Below are 26,461 nucleotides of genomic sequence, written 5' to 3'. Positions count from 1 at the left end.
CCAATTCCCGCACATAAGGTTAGAAATTTGTTTAACCTGAAAAAAGCCAAAAGATCCTGAGGATCGCCTCTATCATTAAAATGAAAAGAAAAACTTTGTTGAAGACATTCCATAACTAAGTTTGAAAAAAATACTCCGTGTGTTCCGAATATCGAAATATATTAGACTATACGGTCGGTGTTAAGTCAGACCGGACTAAGTGACATTGTATTGATATCGAGAAAAACGAGTTTAAAGTTTGAATCGCAGCATCCTTTACATTATAATTTGAAATTAATTTTTGCTATAATTCTTGCTCATTGTAACATATTTCAAATCCGCTAAAAGTCGAATGTAGCTGAAGAAATTCTTCATCCAGCGCTGTGATTATCTCATTTTTTCAAAGTTTTGCGACTCAGTCCGGTCTGAGTTAAGACCGACCATCAGGGTTACCATATTCACAGATTTTTCTGTAATGTCACAGATTTTTTTTCACAATTTTTGATCGCAGATTCTTTTTCGCAGATGACAGATTTTTGGTATTTTGATAAAAATTTCACAGATTTTTGGAAATAATGTAATTTTTCACAGATTTTTTGGAAATTTATTACAGATTTTCACAGATTTTTTCCTATTTTATACATCACAGATGGCAAAAAGATTTTTTTGGCCGAAACACAGATTTCAATGTGGCATCCCTGCCGACCATATGTGAAACAAAACTTTTAAAACGAATTATTCTGATCTAACTGTAATTGATAAATCTCTTCTGGTGTGTACGAGCAATAAAATTCACATTCTATACAAGTTTTATTGAAAAGAATAGGCTTTAAGGGTGCACGGTGTGTCTAAAACCATTAATAACAAAAAAAAACCTGTTTTAATCCACCTAGAGGTGCAATTGTGCCTTTCTCATTTCTTCACACTATGATTTAATAGCTGGTTCGTACAATATAACATTATGGAAATGTCATTCATTCTTATTACACTTGGTAAGTATATATAAGAGCACCTTTTTGCATTCATCGCGGTATCGGTTTGAATCGGAGTTTTCTATGTGATCGCACTCCACAACCCGTAACTCCGGAGCCGGAAGTCGGATGGAGATGGAATTTAATATCAGTTTCCGGGGACGCAACACCTTTCATTTGATACTTGAGTTGATCAAATCGGTATAGTCATTTTCGAGAAACCAATATAACCGTTATTCTGAATTTGGATGCTTCCGGATCCGTCGATGGTGGCCAGTGTGGCCAAAGAGACTTTGAATGACTGTTGGTGACCTAGATCTACAATTCAAAAATTCACCTTTTTACATTCATCGCAGAATTCGTTAGAATCGGGATTTGCTGCGTGATCGTACGTATCACCCTGTAATTCAGGAACCAGAACTCGGATCCACACAAAATTCAACAGCAGCTGATGGACCTTTCATTTAAAATCAAGTTTGCTAAATCGGTTCAGAAAATTCCGAGAAACCGATGTGGACAAATCAACAAATTTTGTTTTGAACCCATACTCTTCAACACGTAATTCGGAACAAGATGCCGGTTGAAAATGAAATTCAATAGCAACCTATGGAAATATTATACCTTTCATTTAAATCTTAGTTTGTAAAAATCGGTTCAGCCATCTCCGAGAAACCGATGTGGACATTTTGTTAACAAATCCGCACATACACACACATACATACATACATACATACATACATACATACATGCACACATACATACACACATACATACACACATACATACACACAGATATTTTGCGATCTCGGTGAACTGAGTCGAATGTTATATGAGAATCGGCCCTCCGGGCCTCGGTTAGAAAGTCGGTTTTTGGAGCAATTGCATAACCTATGAGTAAGACAAAAGAATAATATTTAATTAGCTTATCAGCATGAGTTCAATGTTATCTTCATGTGATTATATTTTGAAATGTTGGTGGAATGGGTTTGAAAGTGGAGGGAATGGGGGGTTAGTAGAGTGGGAGTGGAGGATGCGTCAGAAATCCTTCATCTTTTTTCGGTATACGGGGTGGATGAAAGAAATGCGGGCGTGAGGGTGGTCCAAGGGGAGGGGAGTGGTGAAGGAGGGAGGTGTAAGGGCAAGGCAAGGGGGAGGGGCGGCGACGCAATACTCAACTGCATATTTTGCCTTCCATTTGAGACTTGGTTTGAGAATTTCGGTTCAGTCATCACCGAAGAACCGATGTGACTTTAATTGTGGAATATGCCCGGATCTCCGGACTTCCGGAATCGTCGATAGTGGACAATATATTCAAAGAATGTTTGATTGGCAATCAGTGATCTAGATCTGCGATTAGAAGTAATTTGGTGACCATTTCAATAGTTTTTAGCCTCTGAGGTATTACGATTGTACCGATTTATATGGGAAATTCCAGTGTATGCTTACTAACACCCCTGTAACTCCGGAAGCAAGAGTCAAAACCGAATGAAATTCAGCAGCAGTCAATGGCATTACTGTATCTTTCATTTGAAATCAAGTTTGTAAAAATCGGAAGAGAATTCGCTGGGGAATGGGTGTGATATTAGCTTAGGAACTTGGCGGGTTCACCGGGGGCGTCATGAACCGTTATAGGTGGCCAATGTGGTCAAAGCTACTTTAATTGATCATTAGTGATCCAGACCCGCAAACTAGAGTAATGTTACATCAATTTTAATATGTTTTACATCATTTTAACATCATGGTGGTACCAGTTTATATGGGAATTTGCTGTGTGACCGCACTCTTCAACCCGTAACTCCGGAACCGGAAGTCGGATCAACTAAAAATTCAATAGCAGCTTATGGGAGCGTTATACCTTTCAGATGAAACTAAGTTTGCCAAAATCGGTTCAGCCACCTCTGAGAAAATTGTGTGAGTTTAAATGACACACACACATATACACACACATACATACACACACATACATACACACACATACATACGGGAAGCCGCCAGGCGACCCATCGGCGTACAGACCAATCTGTCTGATAGACACGACTGGCAAACTGCTTGAGAGGATCATCCTCAACAGGCTCACCCCGTACGCGGAAGGTACGGACGGTCTGTCAAGCAACCAGTTTGGCTTTCGGAAGGGTAAGTCCACAGTGGACGCTCTCAACTCAGTGATAAATACTGCCGAGATAGCGATCCAACGAAAAAGGCGAGGTATTCGATACTGTGCGTTAGTGACACTTGACGTGAAGAATGCATTCAACAGCGCAAGCTGGGATGCCATCGCGCTCTCGTTACACCGGCTTAGCCTACCGGTGGGTCTGTACCGGATCCTGGAAAGTTACTTCCAAAACCGCGTACTGCTATACGAGACCGATGCCGGTCAGAAAAGGGTTCCGATTACCGCCGGAGTCCCGCAGGGCTCGATCCTAGGCCCGGTGCTATGGAACCTCATGTATGACGGGGTTCTGAGACTGAAGTTCCCTCCTGGGGTCAAGATCGTCGGCTTTGCCGACGACGTAACCTTGGAGGTCTACGGGGAGTCAATTCCTGAGGTAGAACTAACCGCAGAACACGCGATTAGCACGGTGGAGGAATGGATGAGCGCGAGAGGCCTGGAGCTCGCTCATCATAAGACGGAGGTAGTTATCGTCAACAACCGCAAGTCGGCACAACATGCAGTTATCCATGTGGGAGAAGTCGCGATCACTTCACAGCGAAGTCTGAAGTCTCTCGGAGTCATTATAGACGACAAGCTGACCTTCGGCAGCCATGTCGACTATACGTGCAAGAGAGCGTCGACTGCTGTTGCGGCACTATCGAGAATGATGTCCAACAGCTCAAAGGTGTGCGCCAGTAGACGTAGGTTACTGGCAGGCGTTGCCGTATCTATCCTCAGGTACGGCGGCCCGTCATGGTCAAGAGCACTGAGGGTAACCAGTTACCTACAGAAACTGGAGAGCACCTACCGCGTGATGTGCCTCAGAGTGATATCTGCCTACCGCACGGTATCACACGATGCATCCTGCGTGATAGCGAGCATGATGCCAGTCGGGCTGGTCATTCGGGAAGATGAGGAGTGCTTTGAGCTACGTGGAAATAGGGGAGCCCGCGAGCGCACCAGGGTGACCTCGGTCGCCAGATGGCAGCGTGAGTGGGACAACTCCTCGAAAGGTAGGTGGACCCACCGGCTGATACCTAGCATATCGAGCTGGGTGGGAAGACCCCATGGGGAAGTTCACTTCCACCTGACACAATTCCTGTCAGGCCATGGGTGTTTCCGTCAGTACCTCCACAGGTTCGGACACGCGGAGGTCCCAGTCTGCCCGGACTGCCCAGGTGTAGATGAAACTGCCCAGCACATACTGTTCGTATGTCATCGGTTCGACGTCGAAAGAAGAGCAATGCTTGACGTCTGTGGCTGGGACACAACCCCGGATACCCTTATTCAGCGGATGTGTCAAACGGTGGAGAAGTGGAACGCAGTCTCGGCTGCTACCATCCAGATTGCCAGTAGGCTACAGGTAATCTGGCGAACCGAGCAACAGACGGCGGGCACGGCTAACTAGTGATTGGTTAGTTGGAGCGAAAAAGGCCAAGCGCAAAATAAGAGAGTGAATGGTCTGTTCATGCCGAGGTAGGTTGGCGCAGCGAATGGCAACCGCGTAAGGGGTAAACCCAGCCACCCCGAAGCAAGACAGAAGAGTGAGTGTATAGGCGTATAAGTGGACTGCCTCATGCCAAGACGGGAGGGTCGTAGCGTAGTATGTTGGAACTAAGCTATCGATGCCTCATGGCGTGGCAGAGGAGTGAAAGGGTGAGCATCCAAGTCAGTCTCACACTGCATGTTAAGGGTGAGCATAAAAGTCAGCCTCACAGGTTGGTAGAGGCTAGCACAAAAGTCAGCCTAGCAAGGAATGAAAAAGGTGAGCACAAAAGTCAGCCTCGCATGGTATGTCAGAAGTGGGGCCTAAGAAAAATGTCCCACATGGGATGCCAGAGGGAGTGACAAAGGTACAATAGAGTGGCACGATTGAGAGTGAATCAGGTGATAGGGTGAGCACCCAAGTCAGCCTCACATGGATGGGTAGGGCGAGCACAAAAGTAAGCCTAGCAAGAAATGAGTAAGGTGAGCACACAAGTCAGCCTCGCATGGAACGTAAAAGGTGAGCACAAAAGTCAGCCTCATGTGGGAGTGTTTGAGAGTGAATCAAAGTGTGATTGAGAGAGCACCCAAGTAAGCCTCATACAGGATGTATGATCGCGCGAGTGAGAGTGAATGAGTACATTCAGTACAGCCATCCCCCCAGAAGTAATACCGAGAGGTAGTTCCTGGGAGGAATGATGGCGGAGCCCAATGGAGTTTAGTCGGTATTAATGGCTGGTCACCATTTGAGTCCGACACGCCCCCAGTGCACCCCGTGTGGTAGATTGGACCCTACCGTTAGCACGTGTACTGGGCTAGGACATAAAGGTCTTCTCCATTGTAAAAAAAAAAAAAAAAAAAAAAAACACATACATACACACACAGACATTTGCCGATCTCGACGAACTGAATCGAATGGTGTATGACACTCGGCCCTCCGGGCCTCGGTTAAAAAGTCGATTTTTACAGTGATTGCATAGCCTTTCTTTATATGAGAAAGGCAAAACCTGTTTCAATCCACCTAGTGGTGCAATTGCGCCTTTCTCATTTATCCAAACTGTGATTCACTCCACAATTCTATTGAACTGGTTTTGTTCAATAGAATTGTGTAAATGTCTATTACATTCTTATTTCACTTAGCATGTATCCCACGACTACCACGAAAGTAGACGCAGACTCACTTTAAATAACAATAATAATAATAATAATAGAAACAAAGACAAAGGGATTCCGCCAACTTACCCCAACCACCAACTAGCCCCGTGCTTTAATTAACTTGTTACTATGTTTTAATTAACTTATGGCATATTCGTTTTTGACAGTGTACTACACCGGTGTAGTCGGTGCTGCACTCATTCAAACTTGGGTGTAATCAGTCTATCTCTTTCTTTGCACTACACCGGTGTAGCACCAAGAAAAAACGAAAACGCCATTAATGAACATGAGTTCAACGTTATCTTCATGTGATTATATTTTGAAATGTTGGTGGAATGGGTTTGGAAGTGGAGCGGGTGGGGGTTTTCTAGAGTGGGAGTGGAGGATGCGTCAGAAATCCTTTGTCTTATTTCGGTGTGGATGAAGGATGTGAGGGTGGTCCAAAGGAAGAGGAGCGATGAAGAAGCGTGGTGTTAGAGCAAGGGGAGGGGGGATGTGCTGAGTGGCAACACAATACTCAACCGCAAATGTTGCCTTTCATTTGAGACTTGGTTTGAGAACATCGGTTCAGTCATCACCGAAGAACCGATGTGACTTAAATTGTGGAATATGCCCGGATTCCGGGACTTCCGGAATCGTCGATAGTGGACAATATATCCAAAGAATATTCGATTGGCAATCAGTGATCTGGACGTGTGAATCGAAGTAATTTGGTGGCCATTTCAATAGTTTTTAGCCTCTGTGGTGTTACGATTGTACCGATTTATATGGAAAATTCCAGTGTAACCTTACTAACCAACCTGTATCTCCGGAACCAAGAGTCAAAACAGAATGAAATTCAACAGTAGTCAATGGCATTACTGTATCTTTCATTTGAAATCAAGTTTATAAAAATCGTAACTCCGGAATCGGAAGTCGGATCAACTAAAAATTCAATAGCAGCTTATCGAAGCGTTATACCTTTCATTTGAAATTAAGTTTGTGAAAATCGGTTCGGCCATCTCTGAGAAAATTGTGTGAGTTTAAATGGCACACACACATGCACACACGCACACATATATACCACACAGACATTTGCCGATCTCGACGAACTGAATCGAGTGGTATATGACACTCGGCCCTCCGGGCCTCGGGTAAAAAGTCGATTTTTACAGTGATTGCATAGCCTTTCTTTATATGAGAAAGGCAAAAAGATCAATTTGGCATACGGTATCCGAAAGATACAGTATCCAAGCATCTTCTCAATGAATTGCACAATGATGCATCGAGAGATGTGGCTATTTGAAGTTTTATGACACGTTCCATATGCTACCAGCAAACACCCACAGGTTTGGTTTGATCTTTATAAACAAAAAAATATTTGTCTACTTATTTGGTACTTGGCATTCGAAAGACATAGTATTCAAGTATATCCCCTGCAAGTTTGAACAAGTATCATTGACAGAATCGAAAGTTATAACGATTTGAATGTGGTATGTGGTCATAGATAAGTTTTCTACCAGACTTCATGCGTGAATCCATGTTTGTACATTGACTATTTAGATCGTTTATACGTGTCGCACTTTTAAAGAAAACCCTTATTATTTAATTACACGATATAATGTACAAAAGGTGTTTGTATGCTGCGCTGAAAAAATATGAAAATAGGGTGGGGGTAAAGGTTTCAGCGCGAAAAAAACAAATTTATCAAAACTTTTGTACATTAGGGGAGATGACCCAATAGTGGATGAACTACGCCAACGCCTAAGCAATTTTAAAAGTAAACTAACTCAAATTTACTTATATATGCTATGTATTTGTATTTATTTGAAAGATTTTTCAATTCTACAGCTAAAAAAAATCAATACATGTAAGTTAAACCTCTACTTTTTGCAAAATGTTTAAAAAAAGGAAACACTGTGTAAGATCCAATAGTTGTGATAGTGTTCCTATAGTTGGAAGTCTATGTTCCTATTGGCGATTCTACGTTGAAACCGCTCGCAGATAGCGCTGGAAGGAAAGTGTTACTGATTTGATTCTGTTCTGTCATAGTGCATATATTTTCTGTAAACATTGGTAAAAAATGACTTTTAAACACCAAATTACCGATCAATTTGTTGATAATTGTTTATGAAAATGAAGGAAAACCATCATTTTATAAGATGATGAGTAAATATCTTGCGAAAAGAGTGTAAAACATGGTGGTTTCGAATATTATTCGCAGAGCTATATGCGCGCTGTTTCGAAATGTAATTTGTTGAGCACCGTAGCCGCCGCAACAGCATTTCCCGTTCGTCCTAAGTTAAGCTAAACCTTCATGAGATGGTGAAAATTCATGAAACTCTCCAGATCAGGCGAGGAAAGAATATATCCGGCTAATAGGAAAGTGTCAACTTTGTATCATGCACAGCCGATCCTTCTCTCCGATAGTCTTCACTGAATCTCCTACGTAGTTCAAAATATGAAGGAGTTTGACATTGGTACTGATTTGGTCTCGATTTCGAGTTGGAACTTTATTTATGAAACGATTTTTTATAACCACAATAATACCCCGATTACATTTCGAAGAAATGTATGAGTGTAATAGTTGCAAATGGCTGTAATTTCAGAATAATTGCAAATAAAACTAAATTTCTTACTCGTTTCATTCATATTTTGGCAGTGGTAAGCTTTTTCCGAGAAGATAATGAAGATTTTGTTGTAAGCTACGACTCACTTACGGGTGAAAAAAAAGCAAACTGTATCACTTTGCCAGTTCATGAGCTGAATCATAGGTGTCGCATGACTAATTTTGGCTTTGCCGCAAATCGCCAATAGTTGTAATATTTGTTTTCGCTCATCCTTATGGGTTATTTCATACCATTTTAACGAATATAATCATTCGAACATTAAACATTATCGAATTCTAATAGCATAATATTATAAATAGTATAAACAATTATTAATGTATTTTCATTTTTTTGGTTTTACAGCAATGTGTTCGACAGGATACCCGGGTATCTTTTCGTATTTCAATCCATGAAATTTCAGTGTTCTTCTCCAAGCTGAGGATTGGTATTTAGTGACATCTTAGAACATCCCCAAGCTTAGCGTTTTGGGGAATAAAATTGATGATGTGGAAAACGGGGGCCTGAACAAGGGCTTCTAGATTTTTTTACCCCATAACAGGCCGACAAGGGCACCCGGGTACCCAAAAACTGAAATGCTCATGACTGCGGCATTTTCTAGCCCATTTTGACTCTTTTAGCTGTTTTGGATTCAGAAACCCATCTACTTTTAGACTCTGTGAAAATGAACCGGATGAATTCATCTGATTGTCGGGATTTCGGATGTTAGGGAGGAATGATCCGGTATTGGAATACCATTTGTAAATTTCATTGGGATACTGGCAATATGGGTATCAAAATTCACGATTTGACCCCGAAACGGACATTCCTGAACAGGTGGGACCGTGGGTTGCCGTTTGGATGTCAAAGTATCATATAGTTCCGTAACGATGAATAACAGATTTCTGAAACAATTGTAACAAATTTGATTTTTGGTTTTTAAAGGTTAAAGGTGTTTTTGTGTTGTTGGTTAAAATCATAAAGAGTAAAAATAATAAACGATGACAATTACGAATAATCAACAACTGGCTACTTGTGTACCTATTTCTATTTTTCCATTGAACGTAATTTTCGTAATTTATTGTCACTTTGAAGTTGTCAACCTCGTTAAAACGACCCCAATCTTTTGAATGGAAAAAAGATGTTACATATTCCCAAACTATGTATGTAGAGAATAGAAAGAAACACAACTCATATCAGTGGTAGCTAGACTGAGAGAGCAGGCGATTAAAAAGTGAACCAGAATAAGAGTATGGGAGCAGCAGTGGAAACAAAAAAGAAAACATCTATCCGTACCAGTTTGGGATGAACGGAAATGGTAGCACAGACTAACAGACATAACACTATGTGGGAATTCCCTCAAAAAACATCGATCTGACCATTTTCCCAGAACACTAGCTCCACCTTTTATTCACGGTCCCAAACACTCATTTGCTGGTGGGATACCCCTCAGGTTTGGGAGCAATTTTTCACTAGTGGTCTTTCCCCAATATGCTTGTTCATATGTCAGAGGCGCCATAATTTCAAATGTGTTTAAATGACCGTTAAAGCGGACGAAGCTTTGCTTTTAAGTGTTATGTCTGTTAGTCTGTGATGGTAGTACAACTAATGCAACAAGTAACACAACTATACCAACATGGCAGGCTGATTTGACCCAATAGTCATGCTATACGTTTTTTATGAGAACAAATAGCCAAAGCTATTTTTTTGATACTGGAAACTGCAGTTTAACCTATTTTTATGCATATGTATGAAAATTCATGTTGCGTTTTGTTTTTACTTAGCTTTGCAGTTAGAAAAATAAAACTATTACTATTACAACTATACCGACATGGCAGACCGTATTGGCCCAATAGTTGTAATACATGTTTTATGCGAAAAAATAGCCGAAACTATGCCTTTTGATCATTGAAAAGTACAGTTTAGCTTAGTATTAGAATGCATATGTAACAATATGCATGGTGGGTTATGTTTTCACTTAGTTATGGACTTAGAAAAACAACTGGCTCTACTATTACAACTATACCGACATGTTAGGTTACCCTGGCCCAATAGTTGTAATACACGTTTTTATGCGAAAGAATAGTCAAAACAATAACGTTTGATATTGGAAAGTACGGTTTAACTTCTTAGTAGAAAGTATATGAAAAAATATAAACGATCGGTTTAGTTTTCACTTAGTTATACGCATAGAAAAAAAACTACTCCTGCTAGCGAAATGGTTACCGTCGTTGTGTAGTCCGCGAAGAAAAAGCATTTTTTGCAGATATTTGATGCTATTACAGCACAAATTCTTGTAGTATTCTAAGTAATATTAGAAATATGAAATTTATAAACTGATATTTTCCCCTTAACGTTATTTAAATGATCAAAAACAACAAATTTTCAACACTATCACAACTATGCCTACTATCGCAACTATTGGGTCAGCTGCCCTATAGTGTATCATTTCAATAACATGCTGTAATTTTTTTATGCAAAACTATCGATAAACTAGTCGGTGACTAAGCTTTTTGTACAACGTCTCTGGAAAAAACATGATTTGCGGTGTTATACATGCCATTCAAAAACTACTTAACCGATTTCTTTCAAAGTTTGCATACACATTCTATGTTAAAAATACCTAACCCCTACGTTGAGTTTTTGAGATAATTTTTCATTTAAAGGGATGTTTGCTTATAATTGTTTTTGTAAAAAATAGTAATTTTCATTTAAAACTAGCACGTTGCTGCGCCTTACAACGAAATAGGAGTAAAACACAATTTGTTTCGAAGCGCTATCTGGCGGGCAGATAACCCCCAAGCAATAGCACACAAACATGCTCAATAACAAATGCCTACTATGTATACGTTTTTACGTCAATCGGTTAAGCCGTTTGGGAGTCCATAAATTACATGCATACAAATATTGACTATATATATATATATATATATATATATATATATATATATATATATATATATATATATATATATATATATATATATATATATATATATATATATATATATATATATATATATATATATATATATATATATATATATATATATATATATATATATATATATATATATATATATATATATATATATATATATATATATATATATATATATATATATATATATATATATATATATATATATATATATATATATATATATATATATATATATATATATATATATATATATATATATATATATATATATATATATATATATATATATATATATATATATATATATATATATATATATATATATATATATATATATATATATATATATATATATATATATATATATATATATATATATATATATATATATATATATATATATATCAAATTTCCCAGGCCAAGATTTTTATTATACTACTTCTTGGCAACGAAGCAAAGATTCAACACTACATATTTAAGTGAAACTCGATCTCTGTAAACCAAGTTGTTAACGAAATAATGTAACATCCTGACTAATAAAAGGAATAAAGACTCGTCGGCCATATTGCACAGAGAGTTTTCACAGGTTCAACCATAGCTGTATAAAAACAACTCATAATACAATGTAGACAGAAATCATGTTACTGATTTAGAAGGAATTTTATAATTATGAGCTAGATAATAAAAAAAAACTATAAAAATCGATGGCAAGTCATTTCATTATCGCTTACGTTTGAAATAATTGCATCGACTTTCTAAAAACAAGATTTCCGGGTAATTCTCAATAAAGAATCGATACACTCGAATCGCACACAATTATTAGTGTCCGCCGAATTTCATATTGGAACATTATATTCTACCCCTATTGCCAAGTTCACCTGTGTCACTGTGTGCATAAGTAACACAGGTGAACTTACAAAGCTTTTGTTGAACATTCAACTTTTTTGCTGAATTTTATATTAGGTTTATTCCAAACAGCCGAAACAGTCAAAAGAAAATGAAAGATAAACGTAAATCGGCACACCTGTTGAAACTCACTTTTTCCAGCCGCGTAAAGTTACACACTGCCAGAAGGCGTGATGGGGAGGTGGGACTAAATTAGGAATTATTTACTCTTCTAGTTGCAAAGCGGATGAACTTTATGCTTCGAGGGTTCATGTATAATTGCCCAGCATGTACTGAGTTTTACTGCTTCCCTGTCCCCGTAGGACAATTATCGTGGACGAACTGAAAAGAAAGCTAGATCCCTTGTAATAATGCCCGTTTTTCTTCTTCCACCAAACCAGGGACCATAAAGGACTTGTACGAGTATCTGCTACAACGAGAGTACGCTGCCCCTGTGTCGTATGCGGATCACCAGATAAAGCGGAAAGCTGTCCGCTCGCCCTCATTGCGGTTGCGTTTTGGACGACGCAGTGATCCTTCAATGCCGGTGCGGCCCGAGGTAAAGCACTAGAACTTTTAATATTTGTTTTAGCACTTTCATGTACAGTCGAGTAGGGTGCTAGTAGTGAAATGGGTTAAGACTATAACTTTTCAAACTATAAAAACGTTAAACGGCATACAAAGTTGTTGCATTGCACATCATGTAATATGGAAAGCATGTAGAGTGTGAAATGTATCTAATATTTGCTAGTCGTTTATTTCTATAGTCACAATTCGTTTGAGGATAAGCGTCAGAATGTGTTTACGGGGAATGGTTAAACGTTAAATGGAACAAACTTATAATTCTCTCTAAGGATTTGTATTCTACTACACTCTAATTCATCAGTATTCAGAGCGAATTCGACAAACAACCTTACAGTTTAGCAAATCCTATAACGCAAGTCAGATTGCACGTACAGTGATTCACACTCATATTCGTATACCGCTGCGTGAATACTCGTATGCTGTTTTCTGTAATTAATAGGTAATTGGTCTGGCAAATTTTGTTTGTAGTTAGAAATTCCAATCGTTTTAAAATACTATCCACTAGCTATTTAAGTATTCAAAGGATTTTTTTTCCATCGTTTACATACCTCGAGGAAAGTTTGATTTTTTAAAGGTATGTAGCAATGACATAATTATATCAAAGTTACAGTTTTTTGATAGTACATCGTTCAGTGAAAAAGACAAACTTCAGTTTTTTTTCAAATATAATGATAATGACTAACATCCCCTAAAATCTTTTTTATTAAAGAGGCTTGCATTGCTCACCAGCAGATCTAATTGATCTGCTCAAATCCCAAAAACACCCGTTAGTATATTAATATTAGAATAGAATATTCCTCATACCTTAACGATTAGTTGAACAAATAATATTTTTTTCGGTATAAGGGAACATTTCTCCCAACAAGTCGTTTTTCTGAGTCCTTTTAGAGAATTCTTATCTACAAAAAAAACATGCATAAAAACAGATTCATACGGTACGAGAAAAATTAATTGCGAACAATTGAAAAAAATAAAAAAAAACCGGATGAGTAGTTTTTCGGTAATCGTGATCCCGGTAAACCGTTTTTGGACAAACAACGTTTCATGATATTCGAGTTTAAAATTTTAAATTACCACTGTTCATAGTGGGCAAGGTAATATAATTTTTCGATTTTTTTGAAGATTAAAAAATTATGATCATTTTTGTTACATTGTTCTTTTCCTCGTCCAATTATTAAATACTGTGTAGAATGAATACAATACCATAATACAAATCGGGGTATTTTTTTGGTCACTCTCAACATCATCAATCTAATCTATACCATTATACGATTCGACTCAGTTCGTCGAATTCGACAAATGTCTGTGTGCGTGTTTTTATAGTAAAGTTTTAAAAAGCTTAAAATGCCAGACCGGTAGTGTATTGGCGTTGCTCGGTAGAGTATCAACGTCAGTCCAGCGATTCCGGTGAAGCCTGACGGTTCGCTAGCGCCCCGACGTCCCGAACCCGGTGCTATGTCGCGTACTACTCAACTGGTCCCCGGCGGTCGACCAAATCTACACCGTCGGAGAGTTCCCCGGTGGCGGAGTTTCTCCCGAAACCCGATTTGTGGTTTCACGGCGGCGTTCCAACCAATGGCGCTACTTTGTTGGTCCCTTCGCCGTATACTCGCAAACGCTCTGTTGACAGATCGTCGCTGTTGTGCTATCTTATGGCAAGCGCCATTTAGCACATTTCGAGAAAAACGATTTTTAAAGTTTGAAATTGAATATCTTGTAACTTGTAAATGGTAGAACTAAATCAGAGAAGACAATTGATGCTTCTATATATTCTGTATTAACCTCTCAAATATTACGAAGCTCGGTGAACTACATTGCAAGTTTTATTAAAAATGTAAACAAAAGTCACACTCACACGTGTGATAGGCGTGTATTGATGACAAAATTTGTATCGCGTGTCATAATCGTGCATGGAAAATTTTCCATACAAAAAAACATATTTTTTTATTCATATCTTTGGTTTAATTTGGTCAATAAACAATCGGATAGATGCATTTTGAAGGATATGAATCAGGGAATCTATAAAAAATAGTAACTTTTGGTTACAGTGTTGCCAAATATGCCACATTTCCTATTTAAAACTTAAACTGTGTTTTTCTCACAACTCGTGTATTTTTCTTTCGAAAATTTTTATGCCATTTGTTCCTCAGGCATTTTTACATATAAAAACGCTCTCTTCGGATATAATATCATTTGAGAACGTTCAGAACTTGATGCTTCACGATGTTTTTGATAACACATACTACATGGGATAGTAACAAGACTCAGAGAATCGTTCAAATCACCATACGAGAACATCAGTGCTAGAAATATCAAACCAAATCAATAGGAAAGCAAAAAAACGGGCCCATAAAAGAGGCATTCAAGCGAATTATTGCTAATGCTTTGTTATTAAAATATCTAAATTCCTCAATCAATGCATTGTGGTGGGAAAACTGAATTTTCCTAAATGGGTTATATATTGTTCTGAGCCAAAAAAATCGATTTTTTTTTAATCGATTTGAAGTTTATACTTTACTCAAATTTCTAACGCGACTGAGAACTAAGAATTGAAATCGCAGCTCCTTATATCACGCTACCTCTGAAGTGCATAGTTCAAAAACTTTACTTCGACATCGGCATTTTCTAAAAGTGCCTTCCCAGTAGTATCCTTGATTTGAATTATCGTCGCTAATCCTAATGCCAAAGAACAAATGAAAACCTCTCGAAACCGAACCGTTTGAGAAAATCATCATCATTACTGGAATTTTCATTTTCACGAAACGTTTCGATAACCTTCCGTCACTTGCGTTAATGCACTGGGTGCACAATGCTTTGAAAATCTAGCGAAATCGTCGTAAGGCACCAGCGGGTCTCATTCAGAGCCATTTGCCCAGCGAGTTAAATCTGTAAAGAATACCAAAAATAAACCTCTATTCCATAATTTTCAGCTCAGCAATTCGAGAGATTGTGCTCACCGCAAGCCATGAAAAATAATCTGTGTTGTGAAACGACGGTCACTATTTATTAAAAAATCACGGCTTAATAAAAAATAAAACTATTAAAAAATTTGAAATAGTTCATAATGTTCACAAATTTATTAGGGTAAAATGTTCAATAAGCTTTTGTAATATTGTGTAGGAAAAAAGCAGGAAATTTCAGTATTTTCTATATCTGCAACATATAAACTCTTAAGTATACCAATTAATTGGAATAGGTTCGCCAAATTTTGAAAGAAGTCGATTAAATAACCCCTTGAAAACTACCTACATATTGCTGTAGTTCGATGCAATAATAAAAATCCCCAAAAATTGAATGTACCTATTAATGTGGAACTTTGTGAATAAAACATACAATAAAGATCCGTTTTTATCAGTCTCATGGTGTATTTTGGGCTGGCAAAATGGGTACATTGCTTCATAATAAACTGAAGCTGTTAAAATATTCTTCCTATCCCTTGATGTAGTCTGGTAACTATTTCTGATTATTTAATATAAATTTCTTTTAAAGGGATTCTCTAGCATAAAATTAAAAAAAAGATGAACTTTTTTATTTTTGCATATTTCCATCTTCATGATAAGGAAATCATACTCAAGAAAGGGTGTACTCGAATTCAGTCTTGTTCGTCTGCTAGAGCCCATCAAACATATATTCATATGTGGCTGATAAAATCGGGTTTTCAATGTATTATAATAGATATTCAGTATTCGAAGAAGTTTCTTGCGAACGAGTGTAGAACGACTTTGTTTCTACTCACTTGAAGTCAGCGGCGTAGCCAGAAATTCAGATTAATGGGGGTTTGGTGAAAATCGAACTCACTGTCCAAACGGCATAATTCCGAAACCATAATTTTTGAAGTTTTAAAATTATGCAGAATTAATTTTTCAGAAAATAATAACAGAGTTCGTGTTTTTAGCGAATTTGTTGAGACTTGATTGTAGACATGAATATTAACCTGAGTAAATTCGCTGTAAATACTTCTTGGTCGATATAACGTCAAAAATATGTTATCAAATGATGTGCTGTTTAACGTTTGTAAAACTCATCGAAGATACTAAACCTCCGAAATTGGCGGTTTCAAAATGATGCTATCTTGACCTTAAATTACTGTTTTGGAACATTTATTTGACCTATCATATAATTGGTCATACATCAAAAACAAATGCTCATCAAAATCGATCAGGACCTGCTAGAGACGAATGGAAAACGCCATTTTTCATAAATTTCTCTCTTCATTCGGAAAGTGTTATCCTCGTTATTCATAATATTACGTTTTCGTCTCAACTCGACGCATTCCCAAAATAAAAACCTGTTTTAATCCACCTAGGTGCAATTGTGCCTTTCTCATTTGTCCAGACTACGATTCCATGGCTGGTTATGTTATACAATGGTGGAAATGTATATTACATATAAGCGACCGAAAATAAAAGTCGCAAGGATAGAATATGCTTCGCAAAACCCGTTTCAAACATATTATAAATATAAAAATCGGAAATAAACTTCAAGCATAAAAATCGGACAGAAATTCTTCAGCATAAGAATCGCTTAAAAAGCTTTCACCCATAAAACTCGGCAAGGATGAACCGTCAGTATAAAAATCGTTTTAAAATAAATAATTCGCTCGTAGTAGAATCCGTATATCTTGATGATCACGATTAAGAGTCGGCTAAAAAAGCTACTTTGTAAGAATCGGATATATTTCTTTCCGATTCTTTTACTGAAGGTTTTTTTATCCGACTGTTACAAAGATATGTCCAGTCCGATTTTTATGCTTGAAGTTTATATTTGGTTTTTATATTCTAATATATTTGAAACGGGTTTTACGAAGCATGTTCTGTCCTTGCGACTTTTATATTCGGTCGCTCATTTTCAGTACGATTTGCACATACATACAATGGATCGACAGCCACGATCTTGAGATACTATTTGTCGATACTGAAACATCGCTTGAAACCAGTGGCGGATCAAGGAGGAGGATTCGGGAGGTCCGGGCCCTGCTGAAAATGTTCAACTTGTTAAGATATTTTAAACTAATTTTAATTTTAAATTTAATTTTTTCTATATTAGAAAGGCAAAAATGTGCCAAAGTCAACTTTCATCAAAAAAATTTGTTTCGATGCTACATCAAATCTCACCGTTTCATGCATTTTAAAGTCACTTGGCATCAAAAATACAAATTTCAAAATCAAATTTTCCGTTACTCCCCCCTTTGAGAATTTTCATTTCATTTATATGGGAATTTGCTGTGTGATCGCACTCTTCAACCCGTAACTCCAGAACCGTAAGTCCAATCAATGAAAAAGTCAATAGCAGCAGATGGGAAGGTTGTACCTTTCTTTTGAGACTAAGTTTGTGCAAATCGGTCCAGCCATCTCTAAGAAACAGAGATGGCTAGACCGATTTTTAGACTGAATGAGAAAGGTAAAAACATTTCTAGCAAATGTTGAAAGTTATGAAATGTTTTGGTGAGCAGTGTTTCATAGACATTGAATCAACTTCGCTTCCTATTAAATAAAGACCCTTATTACGGTACATCTCTTCAAAAGCGAGCTCAATATGAAAGGAAATCTGAGGATTATGATTGATTTCAGAACTCTGGAATTTTCTATTGGAATGTTTCAGGCTGGTATTTGATATTGATGTTATTAGACAATTATGAAATCAGGACCAATAGATCAGTTACATATCCGGATCCCATTCCGACAATTTTTCAAAAGTCCTCATGATGTTTACAACAACAGGTTATCAGTCAGCATCAATAATTTTTTAACTTCGATCCACTATTTTTTTGGTGGGGGGGGGGGGTGTATGGTGTTAAACCCCAAAGCCTTCTCTTGGCTACGCCGTTGCTTGGAAATATTTATTTCGCTTTTTATTTTCCGATATGTTAAGTTAGAAAAATTGCAGTCAGAAGGTTCTCGCAAATGAACATTTTTGCACTGAAAAGTCATCAAGTTCCTTCCAGACAACTTGGAATTGTTCGGTGATTATTTCTAGCGGTTGTAGATAGAAGAATGAAACGCAAAATTCGTTTTATCGAAATAATGTTTGGCTTATTTAAATGGATTATTACTATATTGAACAATAAATAGGCGACAAACAACAAGCCATTCAAAGTATTCAAAATAGATATTTCATGTCTTCAGTAAAGTTATTCACAAAAGTATGTAAGCGTCGGAAGTCTCCTCCGTGAAGATTGTTGACACTACCGCGTGTTTTAAATTGTCGTATAAGTTTTTAAATTATAAAGCAGGAAATGTTTGTGTTTGTTTGATGTGTTTACTGTGAACCGACCTTCCACTAATCACAGTTGATAGACCTTTGGAAAGCAACTATCATCAGCATGCAGCCACCATAGCTTTTAAAACCCACCACCAGAGGTCGTCAACAGAAAGCGGTGGCGGTAGGCGAAGGAACGGGTGGGGTGGCGATCAAACTGATTGGGTAGCTCGCTGCGCGTTATATACCGAAGAAGCTGCGCGTTATATACCTGAAGAGCTGGAGTGGACAACAGGACCCCGCAGTTTTTGCTAAAAAACTAACCGACGCGCAGTTCGTTGGCCTTTCATTACGCCACGCCATTGTTCCGGGATACCGGCTTGCCATCGATTAGCCGAGGACCAAGGCCGCAACCACCCTTGGTGTAACTCAACGACACTAAAGATCGCCACCCCTTCATCGGTTCCAGTCCAGCGGACGGCAAAGGCCGTGGACGCGGCGGAAAGGAGAACGGGAGTTCGACAGTGGGAGAATAAGGTGGTGAAGCAGCAAAAAAGGTCAGATAGAATTAAGAAGTGGAAAGTAGAAGAGATAGAAGAAAGAGTTTGTGAAAGTGAAGAAAATAAAAGTAGAATTAAAAATCGGGCATTTCCTTGCTACCCGCGAAACTCCAGAATAAGCGTGCCGACCCTTTGTTTCAGGGAGTCTCAGCAGTGCTCACGGCTGGGGCTGGCCACCACTTATAAGTAAGAGCTACAAATTTGCTGAAGACATCATTTCAATACAATCACTTCCAAGAAAATTTATGAAAATATCTCACTCGTAATAGCACAATACCAAAAGAAAGGGCATATTACCTCCATTAAATTCTCCGAAGATACTATTGACCTAAAATTATCCGTTATATTAACGTCAAAATAATAGATTACCTGTTTTTTGTTATAATTCGGGCAATGGGAAATGATAAAAAAAAATTCGTCCGTATTTAATGCTAAATATCTCTTTTGATAATGGTCCGATTTCAACAATCTATAGCTTGTAGGTATTCTTTAAAGCTATCTAAAAATATATAATGTGGTAATCTATGTTGTCAATTTCGGCAGATAACTTAAAAAACTGCAAAAAACGCCATTTTTACACATTCAAACATTCATATCTTGGAAAATAAACATCAGAATGAAAAACAAATTTAAAGCGTTCTGTCTGGCTGATAGGTCTTTCATTTAAAATTGGTTTGGATAAGATCGGTTCAGCCATTGGTGAGAAACACGAATGAGAGTTTGTCCTTTACATACACACACAGACATTGTCCCAAATCGTCGAGCTGAGCAGATTGGTATATAAGACTCGGCTCTCCGGACCTTGGAAAAAATCTTAAAGTTTGAGCGAATTCTATACATTTCTTTTATAAGAAATGTAAAACATCTAAAACTTCAATATAACTTGAGCAAATCCCAAGATACAGTGATTTGAAGCAAAAAACTCATAATTTCTCATCATGTTTCTCGGTATATCTTAGTAACCAAGTAGAATTTCAAAATTCTGAAAACTCCACTTTGTAGAGATTTTTCAGACAAGTAATATGGCATATCTAACTCAGTTTGTCCCAAAATGGCGTTTGTCATAAGATAGCACAACAGCGACCAGGTATGCTCGTCGTGGCACATCTCTTCGACGATGCAGACAGGCACAGCCCTTCGAACTTCTTCGAATCTAGGGCATTCGAAGAACACGTGTTCCGGTGTCTCTTGCACGTTCACACACTCCGGGAAAAGGGGTGACGAAGCGTGTCCAAATCGATGCAAGTACTTCCGGAAGCATCCGTGCCCGGACAAAACTGCGTCAAATGGAAGTTCACCTCTCCATGCTTCCTATGTACCCAAACAGACTCATTTGGGATGGATCGGTGGGTCCACCTTCTTTTCTCCGTGTTATCCCACTCTGTCTGCCACTTATCCAACGTGTTCGCTCGGACTAGTCTCCTTGCATTACGTGCATTTCTCCGCTGATAGCATTCCACGTCCACTCAGCCAGAGTGATGCAGATGGGAATCATCCCGGCAATTACGCATACCACCTCCGACAAAATCGTTCTGTACGCACTCGTGACACTAACAGCCATTAGGCGAAACGTGCGTGTCAACTTCGTCCGGCTCTGCTTTGAGTTCAGCACAGCAGTCCAGGTCGGTATGATATACCTCAGTATTGAGGATGAGACACCCGCCAGGAGGCGTCTCGTGCCGCCTCTTGCTCCTCCGTGATTCGGCATGATCCTTTCCAATGCAATGCGTTAGTTGTCCTCGCAGCCTTCTCACACACATAGTCGACATGGCTGTTGTAATTTAACCGATCATCGATCATCACAACCAGGTGCTTTAGCCCACGCATCGATGGGATGGATTGTCCACCGACGCTGATCTCAACACGCTAGATTTTTTTGCAGTTACTGACCAGCACTACCTCGGTCTTGTGGTGAGTCAGCTGCAACTAGGGTTGTGGTACCGGTAATACCGGTACCAAAAATCCCAGGAATACCGACCCATTTTTGGTACCGTAATACCGGTACAGAACAAAAGCCAGTACCGGCAATTTCGGTACCAGACAATTTTTTTTATGAAAAATATGTGGACTCTCTAGCGGGACCTGTTTCAAAATATCGGTCTGCAAGATGACTTTTAATTATATTATTTACCTTCTATAAGTTAAACATTACTAGCTCCCGTTGTACTGAACGGTACGTTTAAATTCCTGCTTTATTTTGTCGAAATTAAATTTAAACGATCTTGTACTAATTTTCAATATATTCACATCTAGCGCAAGAGACATAAAAATTTGCCTTGAATTTTTTTATTAGCGACATTCTGATACGTTTCATTATTCACTGGATAGCGCGTAGTAAGACTATGGTCTAAGTTATGTCTTTGGTTTGCTCTTTAACTTTTATTTATAAAAGAACGAACAGCGATTTAGTAGCTAACAACTTTAGACTTGGTGAACTACTCCAAATGGAGCGATTTGTAATTATTGGTGATCGTAAAATTCAACAAAACTCCATAGTTTACAGGAAAAACAATTCTTTTGTTTACGTTGGACGCTTGGATTGCTCGCTCTTGCTATAAACGATAATTAGTTCTGAAAACCTTAAGTTAACACCTAGAAAAGTTTATTCAGTTCCAAATTGGATCGTACCAGATGATTATAGTCAGTGCTTTGTTATCTAAAAGAAGGAAAAATTGCAAAAACCTAAATATTACCACCGATACTGCTGCCATTGTTTCAAACGTGCCACATTCGTGCTCTTTGTTGCTAGCGAAATGAACTGCAAAAAGTGTTGCTTGCCGATCGATGGTAAAACAAATTCGTACGCTGTGTGTAAAGGAAAATGTGGAGAGCGATTCCATGCAGATTGTGAGGGGCTTACAGAATCACAAATTGATTCATTTTCTGAAAATGTCTTGTGGATCTGTGATCATTGCGTAAGCATTTTTTTCAAGACACGCGATACTATGGTAGTGCCAGAATCAAAGATAACTCAGCCAATGCAATTTGAGCAAGAACTGAAACATCTCAAAACCGAAGTTGCTGGCAATTTGGATACGTTATCAACTATTGTTCCGAGTGTTAAACGACATGATCAGCACCATTCGACGCCGATATCCATGCCGAATCTGCTGAATAAAACAAAATTAGACCCGATCTCGAACAATACTTTGGATTTGCGTGCGACAAACTATTCGATGAAAGAAAATAACGATTTTTCCCTCTTTCTTACAAACATTGAAGGATGCGTTACCGAGTGTAAAATAACTCAGCTTGTCACCTGCTCGCTAGGCCTAAATTCAGTGGACGAAATAAAAACAACGAAATTGGTCCCAAAATGGAAAGACTGCAGTACGTTGGATTATGCATCATTCAAAGTGACAATCAACGATAAATGGAAGCCAATTGCTTTACAATCAACGACTTGGCCTCGAGCAGTGAAGTACCGTCAATTTATTGACCACCGCGATACTACTTGGATACCAGAACCCTAGAACCTCCTGAACTATGCTGCGTCAAGCTGGAGCTATGTATTGAATCATGTTTAGTATTTTGCTGTGTGTATTCGTTCCTCAATGCTACGATTTCTTGTTTCTTGTATCTATTTATTGAATTGTATTCTTGTTTCATTTTTATTTGTATAGTAATTTAAGCAAGCTGAAATTAGACAATAAATGGTCCGTTGAAAGAAATGAAAATAAACAAATAAACAAAGCAAGGAGCCTTGGTATGCAGGTCGAAACCAATTTACAGAAAATCAAGAGAGGAAATGCGAATAACCTGCTCGGATTTACTGCCATTCTTGCATTGATTTACTGTTTTTAATAGTGTTTCTTACATTTACCATCTGTTTAAGTCGACAAAAGTCGCACCGCTTAGCAGTTATTGATTTCAAAGTGGCCTAGATTTCGAAATAAAAGAAGGTGCCGCACGAAAAATATTTTCTGTTTAAATGAGTCATGCCATTCCGAATCAATTGAAAACAATAAACATACTTTTTTGATCAGCACAAATCAATCATCTGAGAATAAGGTCATCAATTTGAGCATTCAATTTCACTTTGAAGCTTATTTCGAATTAAAAAAAAATGAGTACCGTTACTTTACCGGTACTAACGGTACTGATGGCTTCAGTACCCTAATACCGGTTCTCGCCAAAAAGGGTCGGTACTGCGTACCCTAGCTGCAACTTGACGTCAGCTATCCAGGTTTCCACGATGCCTATTGTCTCTGCCGTCCACTTCCTCAAGGGTCTTGCGGTTATCGTCAGGACAACATCATCTACAAAGCCGACGATCTCAACTCCCCTGGATAATTCCAGTGTTAACACTCCGTTTTACATTATACTCCAGAGCATTGGACCGACCCTAATCGACCTCTTTCCCTATGTTCGTTTCGTAGATGACGATCGATAATCGCCCCCTCCCCCCCCAGCTGGCACTGTTGAACACGTTCTTCACGTCGATCGTAACAACGGCGTAGAAGCGACTACCCCTTCTCTTTTGCTTCGATGCTTTCTCCGTGCTCGCAATGACTGTGCGAATGGCGTCCACCGTCGAGATCCCTTTGCGGAACTCAAACTGCCTTTGCGATAGTCCGTTCTCACTTTCAACGTAGATCATCAGCCCATTGAGGATTACCCTTTCCACAATTTAGCTTCGTCGTAGCTGCTTTCGAAATTGTGACTTTTTTAAAGGCTTAGCAGAGCCCAATCCAATCCCCACCACATCCGAGCAAAACTCCCCAACTCGCAGTAGGGCCGGGGGGATTCGTTAAGCCCCTAGACTCCTGTCGTTCCTGTCCCTGCTGCCTCCAAAATGTATCTGTGTGAGCGTATGTGTGTTTTTATAGAAAGGTTTAAAAAGCTTCCAAAGACTGGTCTGTACTTATTGGCACTGTGTGAGACTCACGACTCACGTTCGTGTCTAATTATTAAAAACAATCCTTACCTTTCACGCCTTTCTTCCCCATGGAACCTCGCCAAGGCTAATACCTTCGTGGGGGGATTGTTGTGCTCTCGTCGTACCTCTTTCTTCTGCTCTATCTCGGAGCCTCACTTGGTTCATGAAATGTCTCTACCTGTCTCTAACTTTGATTTAACTCTCGATTCTTCTCTTACTTCTTGTCTCCATTTAGCTCTCGTTCCCGTAAGCCGTTTAGGTGCTGATTCCTTGAGCCATATAGCTCATATTTCCGTGAGTAATTCAGCTCCCGGCTTTATCACAATCCACTTGGATAGTGGCCAATGGTGAACTCACCCTACTCCGACCGATAGTTCCCCGACGGAGAATTTCGACCCGATACCGATACCTGCTTCCTTGAGCCATTTAGCTTCCAGTTTTATCGAGATCAACTCAGATATTATCCTACTCTGACTGAGAGTTCCCCGACAACGGAATTTCTTTCGTTACCGGTGTGTTTCGTGAGCCAATTAGCTCTCCTTTTCGTCACGATTCTGTCGGGTAGTCCATGGCAGCGAATCTACCCTACCGTGAATTCCTCGGCGGTAGATTGCTTCCGATACCGATGTACATTTCTGTGAGCCATTAAGCTCCCCGCTTTGTCAACTTCTAGTCCCCAGCGATGGACCTAGCCCACTCATCGGGCCAGCCAGTAAGTGCTGAGGTCCATCCTGCGTTTCCGGATGGAGCGTAGCTTCCGGTGACCCAACGATCCCCTGCTAGCTATTCGACGCGGTCTACTCGCTCTAGTCCCTGGCGGTGGATCTAGTCTACTCACGAGCTGCCCGGTAGGTAGTCGAGGTCAGTCTGGCGATTCCGGTGAAGTCTGATGTTTGGTTCGCTGGCGCCCCAATGACCCGAATCCGGTGCTATGTCGCGTATTACTCAACTGGTCCCCGGCGGTGGACCAATGTCACAACTTTGCTGGTCCCTTCGCCACTTCCTATGCAGCTCGGAGAGTATAATCGTAACCACAATGTTGACAGCGTCCCAGATATGCTCGCCGCGGCAAATCTCTTCGACGATATTGTCCACTGTCACGCCAGGTATACCCCTTCGGACTTCTTCGAACCTAGGACATTCGAAGACCACGTGTTCGGGTGTCTCTTGCACGTTCACACACTCCGGGCAAAGGGGTGACGAAGCTTGTCCAAACCGATGTACAGTGTCGCCTAACTGGACAAAACCTCAAAATTTTCTTTTGGATTTTTCATAATTTAATATTTTTCTTCTGTTTGTAAACAGGTCTTCTCAAAATATTAAGTCCTGAGCACGAAAGTTCGGTTTTTTACAGAACTGCAAAGGTGAAATAGATAACGAATTCGGAGAAAAACTGTTTTCAACCCTAAGATATTCAAATGAATATATCTTTCTAATTAAGATTCCGATTAGGGTCGAACTGGTTTTATTTGAAAGGTCATTCGCTGGAATTATAGATTCCATTCGATACAGTCGATAGTCGATATAGTCGATACAAGCCTTTCTTCTCGCGCAGCTTTTTAGTAATTTGTGTACTTTCTGAAAATAAATATCTTGTTTTGCCCTTTTCCGCCCCGAGATATGAAAAAAGGTCATTTTTCATGATATAACATTTGCTATTCCGAATTCATCGCAAGAAGCTCGATAAAATCTATAAGAAATTGTGAATTCATGGAAATACGTAATTTTTTAAGGTTAACTTTCTAAAACATGAAACCGAATGAAGCCAATGCAGAAGGAACGTCAATTTTGAACATTCGCCCCCCCGTGTTCTTCGTAACCCCAATATGTTATGTATCCTTAGACACCGTACTACATATGGTAAAGAAATCTACTAAAAAAATGTTGCCGCTGATTCAACGAAACTTCTCCTTTGTTCGATTTTAACATTTCCAAGCATAAATATTTATAATTTATAACTTTATTATTAAGAAACACGGTGTGTTCGGTAGAACAACTTTATGCAAAAAAATCAGCATCTCTGAAACCTCAGGATATGCGTTGCGTTGCGTTGCGAAGCACGGTGCTATTCGTAGATTGCATA

At 39.0% G+C, this 26,461-nt stretch overlaps 1 protein-coding gene across 4 annotated transcripts in view; it reads left to right on the top strand.

Annotated features, from left to right (window-relative positions):
• Positions 1 to 26,461, top strand: part of LOC131682674 (short neuropeptide F) — a 132,080-nt gene that overhangs the window by 92,239 nt on the left and 13,380 nt on the right. For all 4 annotated transcript variants that reach the window (XM_058964342.1, XM_058964343.1, XM_058964341.1 and 1 more), the window contains one exon: positions 12,558 to 12,715. In XM_058964342.1, the coding sequence (XP_058820325.1) occupies positions 12,558 to 12,715 (158 nt within the window). The remainder of the gene's footprint in view (positions 1 to 12,557; positions 12,716 to 26,461) is intronic.

Source organism: Topomyia yanbarensis, chromosome 2, assembly GCF_030247195.1.
Source record: "Topomyia yanbarensis strain Yona2022 chromosome 2, ASM3024719v1, whole genome shotgun sequence".
Lineage (NCBI taxonomy): Eukaryota > Metazoa > Arthropoda > Insecta > Diptera > Culicidae > Topomyia > Topomyia yanbarensis.
The sequence above is the reverse complement of the archived record's forward strand: the minus strand, read 5'-3'. Positions and strand labels throughout refer to the sequence as shown.